The sequence below is a fragment of the Neophocaena asiaeorientalis genome, unplaced genomic scaffold, assembly GCF_003031525.2.
Source record: "Neophocaena asiaeorientalis asiaeorientalis breed wild unplaced genomic scaffold, Neophocaena_asiaeorientalis_V1.1 scaffold138, whole genome shotgun sequence".
Classification (NCBI taxonomy): domain Eukaryota; kingdom Metazoa; phylum Chordata; class Mammalia; order Artiodactyla; family Phocoenidae; genus Neophocaena; species Neophocaena asiaeorientalis.
The window spans coordinates 836,549-849,687 of NW_020172632.1; the positions used below are offsets into that span (position 1 = coordinate 836,549).

Consider the following 13,139-nt stretch of genomic DNA (forward strand, 5'->3'; position numbering starts at 1 on the left):
AAGGCAGTTCTGTTCCTTCCCCTCCCCTCCCTGGAAGGGAGCACAGGGAAGAGCATCATGGTTCTTGGTCACTTTCGTATCTCCAGCACAAATCCCTGCATCTGGCACACAGTGGGAGCTAAAAAGCATTTCTTGAAAAATTATATGATGATGCTAATTTAAAGACGCAATAATAACTATGTGTGTCTGGCACTTTTAATCGGTTAATCCTCACAGCAAGCAGATGAAATTGATAGATAGGAAACTAAGGTGCAGGAAGGTTACCCCAACTAGCCTCAGGTGACCTGCACTCCCAATGAGTGCAATGATTCTGGGCCCTGAAGGAGCACCGGCCCGTCCTGGGCCAGTGCCCCGAGGTGTCCTAAGGGACTTCTGAGCTGAGTCTCGTGCTGTGCTGTGTGAATATAGACTAATTCTTGGCTCTGAAGGTTAAATCAGACCAGGATGTCCCTCTGAATGAGGGAGGGAGGGAGGAAGCTTTATGCAGAGAAATAGGTTCACAAGGTAAGAGAAGTAAAGCTGAGTGCTTCCTGACCCGCTGGGGAGAAAAGGGAGAACCCCAAGAATAAAAGATGATATAAAAGGGTCTCAGCACTCAGGGCCGGGGAATATATGCACTGCCTACGGGGGAGGTGGATGGTGGTCAGGGACCAATCTGAAAGCCTGTAGGTTCCCCCAGGGAAACTACCTTTGCCTAGTCAGGGAGGAACACGGGCTAGCAGCAGGTGCCACTGAAGAGAGACTGCACAGGACTTAGGCCATTACCCAGAAATGGCCCCAGGGCCCTGACTCGTGTGGGCCAAATCTGACGACCTTCTGGCTCTTTTCAAGGGTAGCCAAGCATTCAGAGTGACCCCGGTACAACTCACCCACTGTTAGGGACTGAATGTTTGTGCCACTCTATCCATATGTTGAAGCCCCAAACTCCATTATGATAGTATTTGGAGTTGGAAACTTTACAAGGGAATTAGGTTTATAAGAGGTCATAAAGGTGGGGTCCTCATGATAGGATTAGTGCCCATCACCAGAGCCGGCTCTCTCTCAATCTCTAACTAATATAATGTGATGTCAATTAAGCCTCAACAAAAAAATCAGAAAAGAAAAGGAAAAAACCCACAATGCTCAAAACCAGTCACATCACTGCACCTAAACTCAAACTGCTGAGTTATGTATGATCAGGTGGTATCAGCCCAGAGGGGACAATCCAATCTGGTGACCATGGATGAAAGTCTGGATCAGACTTTCAAGGATCATTTGCTTGAAGAGTCCAGGCTTTTCAAATGACTGCCCTCAGGAACCTTTATAGCCAGACAATAAAAACTGGGGAGGGCTCTCAGGTAGAGGGAACAGCATAAGCAAATGCTTGGAGGCCTGACCATGGATTGTGTGACAGAGAGAGGAAGGGAGAGAGAAGTAGAACAGGTCAGCAGCACTGCAGCCCCAAGCAAAGTAGCAGGTAATGGATAAAATTAAACATTTTTCAATGAAAATTAAGTGGGGGATGGAGTGAACCTGGAGAAGCTCACATAAACTCTGGGTAGAGAAGAGGAGAAAAAAAGAAGGCTTTGTCTGCAAGGAACAGACGAGGAAGAGAAAACAACAAAGTGTTCCAGGAAGGAGGGGAGAAATCCAACAGTGACCTGTGGATGTTACAAAGTCCTCACCAAATGGACCAGCGACAGCACTGAACTGTCTCCGTGTCTCAGGTGGGCAGGCTGAGGCTTTCTGTGAATACAGAGGCCGAGACGCAGCCCCCTGTTCGCATCCAGAGCTGCCAACACCTCAACCACAGGATACACCACAGGGCCCCAACTTCAGAACTGGAACACATCCAGTCTCATTTTGTAATCAATTGTGAGCCCTATTTTGAGCTACGTTTTGAAGCCAGGTTGATTAGGAAAGAAAAGACTGTCTCAGTAATAATTATAATAGAATGTAAAATATGTAAGTGCCGAAAGAATATTATAAAATGGCATAAAAAATTCCACGGAGGGAAAGAATAGATGTGGCTGGGTCATCAAGGAAAGACTTGCACAAAGTCTTCCCAAGCCGATAAGATTTAGGAGCATTCTGGGAAGACTTCCTGGAGGAGGTACAGCATTGAGCTGAACCTTGGATATCTCATAGGAATCAGGAGTAGAAGAGGAAAGGAGGAAATTCCTGCAGAGGGAGAGGTTCCAGCACAAGCAACAGCATTTCCAGGCTTGGGGCAACGTTTTGTGTTCCAGCGGATATTCTGCGCACATTTGAAAGCCTGCGGATACTGGAGGAGCTGCTCAGCCAGACGGCTTGGCAGCCGCTGAGCAGAACTGAAGGCTGGGCCACCGGCTGCCTGTGGATTAAGTGGGCGGACAGAGAGCCAGTGATGGGAGATAAAAGGGAGTGAAGTGGATAATATTTAGAAGCAAACTCGAGGGGGAGAGAACGCGGCAGCCCGGCTGGCAGGCAGCAGGCTTGTCCCATTCTTCAGTTTCCTCCCTCGGAAAGCTGTATTACCAGGCGACCTCTTCCCGGCTTTGAGAGATGTCCAAATGGGAACTATTAACAAAGGCACGGGCACGCTCCCATTTTTATCTCCGTCTCAAAGTGCTTTGCCGCTCAGGCTTTTCTCTTTGGCCTGGGATCGGCTGGTGGGTGAGTTGCTGCGGGAAGCAGATCACTGTGTTTGTGGATGGGACTTCTCGGAATTCTTGAGAACTGGTCCCTTCCAACTCTAAGATTTTAGAAGTCTGTGTGTATGAGCTGAAAAAATGTCTTCAAAGCTAAGGAGCTAGGATTTCACGATGTGAAGATTCTTCGAGTCCAAAAATGCCTCTGAGCCTAATGTTCTAAGATTTCCCCATTCTTAGATTCCCTGAGCCTCCAAGTCCCGGCTCAGGATTCGGAGATTCTGTAAATCAGGAAGACGTCATGCTGTGTGACCTTCTGATTCTGAGACTAGAATATTTCATGACATCGTGGTCACCTCCGGCTTTATGGCCTCACTCTCCTTTGATGGAGGTACCTAAGCCATCCTGTGCGTCTGCTCCTGAGTTTGTTCCCCGCCCCCCACCCCATGTTGGGATAATATATTAAATGCTAAAGTCTGAGTTAAGCAAGTCAGGGGAAAAAAAAAAAAAAAAAGGACAGAGCCTGCTGTGCTGGCAGGGGCTCTTTGCAAACAGCTCTCCGGGCACACGAAGAGTCTGAGTACACATGCCTAGGGGTCAGTGCTAGGGGTCCCCCAAGTGACTTCCACACCGTGTGACAGACATTTGCTGAACAGCTCCTAACCACAGGGCTCGGTGCGGGAGCCACGGTGGGTGTGGCAGGCTTCCAGAAGCGCAGCGTGAAGGCGGGGCCAGAAGCAGCTTGCTCCCAGGCCAGGATCTGGAGTTACACGTGCAGACTAGGCCAGCCTGTGCTTGGAGCCAATACTGACCCAGGGGCTCTCGCTCTGTGGCTGTCTTCTGGGGAGAAGAGGGCTCAGCATGGTCGGACGTCCTTAGGGGTGCCCAACGGTCTTAGGGGAGGTGTCTGGCCCCTTCACTCTAGGGAAGGCACATAGATCTGATGGGAAGCCAGAAGTAGGGACGAGTACTGAGGACTTGAGGGACCAAAGGTCGGTGCTGCTGTAGCTGCCATGGAGGCTCAGGTGGGGTGTAGGACCCAGCAATAGCCATTCTTGGAGGATGGGAAGTGAGAGGGGGTTCTGCAAGATGGAAATGTATAACAGCAAGAGAAAGTAAGAACAGGCTCTCCGTGTGACATGCGGAGACAGGACACAGGGGAGACTAATGCACAGGCGCTCCATGCCTCAGTTTCCACGGCTGTAAGAAAGGACTATTGATGCTCACTCTCCCTGACTTGGCAGTGAACTCTCCAGGGGAAAAGTCTAGGCTGTTTCCTAGTCTCTGCTCCCAGCATTGTCCTGGGTGACACTAAGGCACTCTGGCTGAAAGAGTGAGGGAGCCAGTGAGGGAGAGGGGTCCTGATGGCGGGCAGGCTCCAAGGCTGGGCAGCTATCCACCAGACTGTGCTATGATGGGCTGGGCTGGGCCCTGTCTGCCCTGCAGGCTGGCAACAAGAGGCAGCAGGTCACCCACCAGAACTAGCAGGCTTCCGGATGAGTAGGTATCGGCAGCAGCCTGCCACAGACAAGCCTGCCAGCCCCTCCCAACGGTGGAGAACTCAGGCTCGAGATCTCAGGGTGGCCCGGGGCCTCCAAGATACAAGGACCGAAGATGAAAACCACAGAAGGCAGAACTGGGTCGGGCCTGGAAATCGTGGGACAGAGGGGCAACCTAGGCCCAGAGAGGGACAGGACAAGCTCAGAGTCACAGCCAAGGTAGGGATGGGGTAGGGCTACAGCCTACTTTGCATTCAACTACCCACTTCACGATTTCCACATTTTGTGTCCTTGTAGGATGGTGTGGACCCATTAAAGTTCAAGGAGGAGGCTCTTCCCTGTGGCTTGTGTCATCTTTCTTCATTCATTCATTCATTCATTCAATAGTGCTGGAAGAAGGAAGGAAGGAAGGGAAGCAGGGGTCGTCATATCACGGTTTCTGACCATTCATTCATTCATTCTCTCTCTAAAGACTAATTGAGCACCCAATGATATATGGTATAGATCTAGGACCTCTGACTATAACCAAGGACACCCTTTATTCAACTGTGCTGCCTAGCCTGTGTTAGGGGTGCCGTCTTCACAACGGTCCCTTGGAAAGCTGGGCATGCCTTCTGGGAACTCCTAGTTTAGAATAAGATTCAATTTCTAAGCCGGGGAGAAAATCAGTTTCAGCACTTTTCAATGATCTCTTTCTATACATTTTTAATATTTTATTTTATTTTTTAGAAAGATATGGTGATCTCCCTCCACTCCAATACACACACACACACACACACACACACACACACACCACACACACACACACACACACACACGTCACCAGATAATGCCATCTGACTCTTAAAAGCAAAATTATGTCAGCTCTCAGAATCTTGAAAAACATGGCCTCTGGCAACAGACACTTGAGTTTGAATCCTGAGCCCGCCTCACCTGGCTGTATAATCACAACCGAATGACTTAGCCTTTTTAAGCCTTCATTTATTGTCTGTAAGAGAGATATGACACTCTGCCTTGTCGTATCTCTGTAAGGATTAGAGATGATGTACTTACGAGGTCTAATGTAGCACCCTGTACAGAGATACAGCTCCAAAAATGATGACTTTGGGGTTTCCACCTCCCTAGAGAGGGGGCTGTAGAATTTTACAAACATTTCGGACACCCTTGGCAGCCACGCCCAAATGTTCAGGCTCTACACACATTGGATGGATGGCATCGGCATGTTAGCTAAATCCCAGCCAAGTACAGAATGGCAGTGTCCCGTTTTCTTATTTTGCCTCAGAGAACCACATAACTTAGAGGTCTCCTCATCTAGTGCCTCCACTGTACTGAGTGGGGGGGACTGAGGCCCCCTAGAGGGAGAAGGAGGTCTCCTAATCAGCCCAGTGTGTACGTGGCAGCTGGTACCAGTCCCCAGAGGCAGCCAGCAGGGCCGACTGAAATCTGCAGGTCCCAAGATTGTCACAAGATCTGGACTCAAAGCTCAGGCATCCCCAGGCCCCCGAGGGCAGGGGCTGCCACCACCCCCTATTACTCCAGCTTTACTTTGTTCAGCAAAGCATGGGCAGTGGACAGGGCTGCTGGCAAAAGGTGCCAACAGGGCAGAGCTGACGCTTCCCACGCAGCCTTCTCCTTTCCTTGTCCTGAAGCCGCCCGGACTCTTTCCAAGCACAAGCCTTACATCTAGGTAGTCATTTTACCCTCTCGACAACCTCCCACAGGTAGCAGCTTCAAGATAATGCCATCTGACTCTTAAAAGCAAAATTATGTCAGCTCTCAGAATCTTGAAAAACATGGCCTCTGGCAACAGACACTTGAGTTTGAATCCTGAGCCCGCCTCACCTGGCTGTATAATCACAACCGAATGACTTAGCCTTTTTAAGCCTTCATTTATTGTCTGTAAGAGAGATATGACACTCTGCCTTGTCGTATCTCTGTAAGGATTAGAGATGATGTACTTACGAGGTCTAATGTAGCACCCTGTACAGAGATACAGCTCCAAAAATGATGACTTTGGGGTTTCCACCTCCCTAGAGAGGGGGCTGTAGAATTTTACAAACATTTCGGACACCCTTGGCAGCCACGCCCAAATGTTCAGGCTCTACACACATTGGATGGATGGCATCGGCATGTTAGCTAAATCCCAGCCAAGTACAGAATGGCAGTGTCCCGTTTTCTTATTTTGCCTCAGAGAACCACATAACTTAGAGGTCTCCTCATCTAGTGCCTCCACTGTACTGAGTGGGGGGGACTGAGGCCCCCTAGAGGGAGAAGGAGGTCTCCTAATCAGCCCAGTGTGTACGTGGCAGCTGGTACCAGTCCCCAGAGGCAGCCAGCAGGGCCGACTGAAATCTGCAGGTCCCAAGATTGTCACAAGATCTGGACTCAAAGCTCAGGCATCCCCAGGCCCCCGAGGGCAGGGGCTGCCACCACCCCCTATTACTCCAGCTTTACTTTGTTCAGCAAAGCATGGGCAGTGGACAGGGCTGCTGGCAAAAGGTGCCAACAGGGCAGAGCTGACGCTTCCCACGCAGCCTTCTCCTTTCCTTGTCCTGAAGCCGCCCGGACTCTTTCCAAGCACAAGCCTTACATCTAGGTAGTCATTTTACCCTCTCGACAACCTCCCACAGGTAGCAGCTTCTCACGTCCTCACAAAACCAGCTCAGTTGTGAAAGGCTGGTCACTACTGCCCAATTCGCTTGCTAGTTAAGAACACCAGAGTTACATACAAGTCATTGGTTTTAGAGCCAGAGCTGGGACTGAAACCTAGAAGTTAGTCTCCCATCTCTCAGCCCACTATGCTGAGCTCTCTGTAACACATCACGGAAATCTTCAGAGGACCTGCCTTTACCATCCCTGCTCCAGCCACATAGCCAAAGGAAACAATTTCTCTAGAAGTAGAAATTCTCCAAGAAGTAAAATTTTAAGCCTTTAAGCTCTAAAGGAAAGAAGAAAACAGAAGAAAGGACTGAAGGAAGAATTGCAGGACACGAACTACCTACATGGAGGAAGTCTAGAGAATGCGCATGGGGCAGCAGGAGGCGTGCATCCTTCCTTTAGAGTCAGGCAGACCGGCTCTGTTCCATACTAGCCACGTGACCTTGGGCAAGTCATCCAGCCTTTCTGAGTGCCCACCTTAGAAAGTTCCAGGGCTGTGAGACTCCAACAAGATGAAAAAGCGTGCGGAGCCTCCTGCAAGGTGCCTGGCACATGGAGTTGATTATAATCGTCCCATGGAATGTCAGGGCTGGAGTGGCTTGAATGATGACCTAATCCTGATGTCTCATTTCACAGGTGGGAAAAACAAGGTCCAGAGAGGTGATGTGACTTGCTCAAGGACACAGAGCAAACTCATGGTGATGTTGGGTCTAGTACCCTCAGTTTATATTAAAATCAGAGACCATGGCCAAGACGCTGGATCTTTCAAGCTGTGCGATGATGGAAGAAACTTTCTCAGTCATTCCTCTAGCCCGTGTAGCTTTCTTTCTCCATTTAGCAAGGCAAAATGTGGTATTTCTGACCAGAAGAAAATATAAAATGTTGAGAAATACTAAAGTTAAAACTAAAATCGGGCTTCCCTGGTGGCGCAGTGGTTACAGAGTCTGCCTGCCAGTGCAGGATACGCGGGTTCGAGCCCTGGTCCAGGAGGATCCCACGTGCCACGGAGCAACTAGCCCCGTGCGCCACAACTACTGAGCCTGCGCTCTAGAGCCCGCGAGCTGCAACTACTGAGCCCGTGTGCCACAACTACTGAAGCCTGCGCACCTAGAGCCCGCGCTCTGCGACAAGAGAAGCCACCGCAATGAGAAGCCCGTGCTCCGCAACGAAGAGTAGCCCCCGCTCGCCGCAACTAGAGGAAGCCCGCGCACGGCAACAAAGACCCAACGCAGCCAAAAATAAATAAATTTATTTTTAAAAAAAACACACACTAAAATTCCAGCCTTAACAAACAGGCGCTCTCTTTTAAGGCTTTTTTCCCGTCCTTCCTCTCTCATTGCTCCCCCCTCCCCAAATATTTTGCAATAACAGTAATGCTGGGAGGAAAGAAAAAATAAAAATCTGATGCACTTAACAGATATTTCAGTACAATAATGCATCACAGATGTTCATATCAAACTGTGCACGCGTGCATACAATTTTACTGAGAAGGCTGTTGCATTTCTGACTTTGGGGTTGGGGATCCCTAACAACCCCAACTGCCCAGGCTCTGGAATCCCTCCCTTCACAGTTAGCCCACGGCTGCCCACGGGGATGGAGGAGAGATTTCATCACCTCGCTCCAAAATGATAACAGGACAAATTGGCGGGGTCAGGCACTCTGGCAGGTGGTGAAGGGTGTGCAGATTAGGGAACCGAGAGGAGTCCTGTTTTCTTTTGTTCAGGACTTGCTTCCTACAGCCCTCTCGAGGAGCTGGACCCAAGAACAATTTTAAGAGCGGGCCTGGGCTGGTGATGGGTGGGTGCATTTTTGAAACCAGAGGTTTGAGTCTGTTTGATCTTCAAATGTGGGCTTTGGAGACTGTCAGCGGGCTCCTCGCTGGCCGATGAATGGCTCTCAGGACCTTTTCCTAAAACATAACCTCACGCACTTTCCTGCAAATGTTTTCAACCTACCAAAGCCGTCCTTTGGTTGAACAGCAGTGTTTCCAGACCTCGAAGAAAGATAGTTTTGTTGTTTTAAGAGAGACAGATTAAAGCCAGGGGCTGTTTAACCAGAGGGTCTGTGTGCTCCCTTCGCCTCTGGTCGGATTCCTCTGTGGTTGGTACAAAGAGGGTGTTGAGAGTGACGGTGGATCCCCCCACCTCCCCAGCCTAAAAAAGATATCAAGGCCAGACGTGAGGCCTCTGAACAGAGAGGCCTCCTACAAACCTGCCTCCAAAATGAGATGGGCGGCGAGCGCTGGGGAGCCCAACGCAGATAATATCAGCTCCCGAGGCTGGCAAGGGAAAAGTCACTTCAGAGGGAGAAAGCCGGTACGTTCAGAGGAATCAGCGCTGGGCCAGAGAATGCACAGGATTTTTCCCCGCAGAGAAGGAGTCAGGCGTAGTCAGAACCCTGCGGGGCGTGACTAACTGCCCCAATATTCCTGCCACCGGGGCCCTCTGGGTAAGGGCTCCACAATTATGGGAGAGCCAGCAGGAGAAGCGACAAACCCGCCTTTCATTTGGCCGGCAAATCAATCTGGCTTCTTACCTCCCCGGGGACAATATTGCATTTCCCCTGGAAAAACAAAAGCCAGAGATCTCCGAAGGGGGATCAGTTTCTGCCCCTGTTTCCCTGGTGAAGAGCTTGCAACATCTCAGGGGCAGCCAAGCAGGTCTGGTTCCAGTGGTAGAGTTTCTAGTCTGGCCAATGTATGGGGCTGTCTCCTTACGGGAGGAGTATGTCTTGGGGACCACACCATGCTTGGGGCATGGGCCCGGCCTCCTTGCAGGAGCCACCAGCCCTGACTCAGGGACTGACAGCCCGTTCTCAAGGCGCAAATGTGAACTCATTGTTCCCTGGGCCTCAGAGTTGAGTTTGGGGCCAGTGAGTTGTGAGTGACCTCTGACCACGGAGACGGGGCTTTTCATGACATTTTGCTGGATCAGGTCTCTGGCAGCCAGAGACTTTAAACCTCCTAAGCTCCGCCCTTCTCCCTGCCCCTACACCTGAGGTTCAGGAATCAGAACTGTCAACCTTGAAGTGAACACATTTCTCTGAAATTATTAACCCCAAAACTATCCTTGCTGACTTTCTCCCAGCCTAGGGGAGGCAGTCCGAGGGTCACCTGGAGCTTTGCAGAGGCCCCGGGAAATCTGGCAGTGCTTAACAGCAAGCCAGGGTCGCTAGAGACCAGGCCCATCGCACTTCTCCTGCCCCCCGCCCCCAACCCCACCCCAAAAAGCCCGTCTCCCTCTATTCATCCTCCGTACATACACACAGCTGCCTGGATGCACCCATACAACAGCCTCGAGACAGCCTCCTGCTCTAGAGACCCCAGGGTCTCAGGGAAAGTCAGGCCCAAACTGGAAACTCTTTCTTTTTGTTTTTCATCACTGTGATGCTCCGAGGGAAATTCTTTCTGCTCGGGCGAGCACAGCAGGTGGGGAGTGCGTATCCCCAACAGGTAGCACACTGAGATAGAAGAAAACACACAAACTCTTACCCCCAATTCCAGCACATGCCAGAGCTGCCCTCACCACAAAGGCAGCTCAAGAGCTGCTCCATAGCCCCAAAGACCCTCTCCCTTTCGGGGGAGGGCAGGGTTCTGCCTGCCGAGGGAACACCATCAGAGAAGAGGACCAAGGCGCATGGGGGCTGCCGGGCTCTGGGGCGGGCGCTGCGCGCTTACCTGGGAGAAGTTGAGCCCATTGAGCGGATGACACTGCTCCTCCACGCGCTCCACGGCCCCGGTGCTCTTCTTCATCTTCTCGGCCCGCTGGGCCAGGTAGAGGTCAAGCACAGGCACGCCCCGGGAGCGCACGTCCGTCTCCGTGAGCGAGTTCACCATGAGCATCACCCACACCGGCCTCTTGCGCTCCCAGTTGCCCGCGATGGCGTTGAACAGATAGTCGGCGTAGAGCCCCTTGCCCCGCTGCGCGGGCGTCATCCACGACGGCATCATCAGCTTCACGTAGTCCAGGTGGCGCTTCAGGCGCCAGTAGAGCTCACGGGGCAGCACGTCCTGCAGGTTCTCCCCGTGCGGCAGCAGCTGGCAGCTGGCCAGCGCCGAGATGGTGTAGGGGTCTGTCAAGTCCAGCTCAAAGTAGACGCGGGCGCTGGCCTGGAAGGCCGCCTTGGAGTTGTCCGGGATGAAGTCCCAGACGCGGGTGTAGGGGACGTGGATGGTGCCAAACAGGTAGGCTGGCGGGTCACGCCGAATAGTCCACAGGAAGGAGTTCAGGTCCCTCTGCTGCAGGGGGACAGGTAAAGGAAGGCAGTGAGGCTGAAGGCAGCAGAATTAAGCCAAGGTTAGAACAGAGGGGGCAGGTGGAGCTGGGGATGGAAGGCAGAGAGCTACATGGGGCCATGGGAAGAAGCAAGGACTTCGGAAGCTGGGAGACCCATATCTTAGCTGTATGATCTTAAGCACACTGTTTCACTTCCCACAGACTCAGTTTCCCCATCTGTAAAATGGGAGATGAAAGCAGCCACCCCAGGGATTGTTGGGAGAACGAAAAGACACAATCTATGTAAATAAGCCGGAAGAACAGTGCCAGGCACAGAGGGAGGAGGCAGTGAAGGAAGCTCTCATTATGACTGGCTCTCACTGTGAGTGCCAAGGACCGCCACACCACCTGAGAATATTCGTGCTTGGCCAAGCCAAACCTTCACCGGTGGTGTTTCATGGGGAGGGTGGAAAGAGGGGGACCAAGAGTCCTGCTCTGGCAAGAAAGGAGGAAGTCATATAACTTTTAAATCCAACCATTAGAAGATACATGCCAAGAGCACTTTGAAAGCAGAACACCTATTAAAAATAGCACACCTATTTAAACAGCTACTTCCCATTCAGCAGGGCGGATACAATTTTCTTTTTGGAGGGCAGGTCTGGGGTGTCAGCTACTCTGCTCCACCAGCTGAAACCACAGATGAGAAAGTGCTTTAAAACCTGCAGGCTAAATAAAGTCTCAAGGCCCTGATTTGGGAGGGAAAGATTTCACAGAATTGGTCCCAAGAAATGTACATGCTTTCTGGGCTCCTCCCCTCCAAAGGTGTACCTGGTCTCCAAGTCCAGTTCTCTGCCATCACCTAAGCTCTGAAGAGGGATGTGTGTGTCTGTGTAGAGGTGAAGGAGGGGCAGGAGGACATGGGTCATTTCTCCAGATCCAGTTTAGGTCCAGGGGTTAAGGGGCATGAGAAAGGGACTATCATTTCTCTCAGGCATTTTCTAACCAGAATACCCCCTGGACTGTCCACTGCCATCCACCGTCTGCAAGCTTTCGGTCAACTCATAAAATTCTTCTGCTTGATTCTAGCACAAATGAGAAGTATCTGTCAGGGTGGGCAAAGGGAACAGTACCTTACTTTACTGACAACCAAAAACTGTAAATCCCAGCATACTGGAGAGAGACTAGTTCTGAGCACCCTGCCTGTCGCGGAGCTCCCTGTTTCTGAACAAGTCACGACACTGGAGGTGCACCTTGCCCAAGGTCAACTAAGAGCGCAGCCAGTGAGGACCCTACACAAACTTTTCCTGGTCCCTGGCCTCCAATTCAGAGTTATTTTCCATGCGTTAATTTACACTTTGAGGGAGAGAGACTGAGGGCAATCAAGGGATTCCTGAGTTTGGAAGAAAAATGAGGAGAACTAGTAATTACTCAACCCCCTAGGAAATATTAGGCCAGCATATCCTGGCACTTTCTTTCCTCTCCTCTGGAATCTTCCTCCTTTTTGTGAAATCGGGGCACTTGGGAGAGTGGGTGCTGGGGCCTGGACTGGAGAGGGAGAAAGTTTGCCTTAGGTCAAGGGTGGGGACCAGGAGGCAGAGGGAAGCCTGCAGGGGGGTCTGAGCGTGTAAGAATGAGAGGAAGGGGCAGAGAAGAGAAGGGCAAGGAATGGTAGAAACAGTCAGAAATGAGAAGAGAGGAACCAGAGGGTAAGGACAGGCTAAAAGTAAGAAAGAGGGGAGTCAAAGAGGGCACAGAGAGGAAAGGTCCAAGCAGGACCGAAAGTCGAGGAGAGCCCAAGAGCGTCAGCGTTTGGAGAAGGAGCTGGAGAAGGAGCGCCCCAACTCGCCTCCCCGGGCGGAGCTGGAGCCCCGGTGGCAGAAGCCAGGGAAGGGCGCCCGAGGCTGCGCCCGGCGGGCGGAGGTGGAGCGGGTGGGCCGAGGTGGGTGCGGAAGGTAGGACCCCCCCCCCCCAAACCATCGTCCCCGCAGGGCTGGAGTGGCCGGCCGGGAGAGTGGCCGGGCGGGCGCTCGCTCACCGATCCGGGCGGCCGGCACTGTCCTGCGTCCGGGGGCTGCGGGCGGGCGCGGGCGGTGGCGAGGAGGGCGGCGAGCAACGGCCCCGCCAGGGCGGCGTGCATCCTGCCGGGGCCCGCGGGGCGC

The 13,139-nt window shown here is 52.0% G+C and overlaps 1 protein-coding gene across 1 annotated transcript in view; it reads right to left on the bottom strand.

Annotated features, from left to right (window-relative positions):
• The window catches only part of TRABD2B (TraB domain containing 2B), a 215,801-nt gene extending 202,684 nt beyond the window's left edge, over positions 1-13,117 (bottom strand). Inside the window, exons 1-2 of the mRNA XM_024739294.1 lie at positions 13,016-13,117; positions 10,443-11,003 (exon numbers count right to left, since the gene is read on the bottom strand). Coding sequence (XP_024595062.1) covers positions 10,443-11,003; positions 13,016-13,117 — 663 coding nt within the window. The remainder of the gene's footprint in view (positions 1-10,442; positions 11,004-13,015) is intronic.
• Between the last annotated feature and the right edge of the window lie 22 nt (positions 13,118-13,139).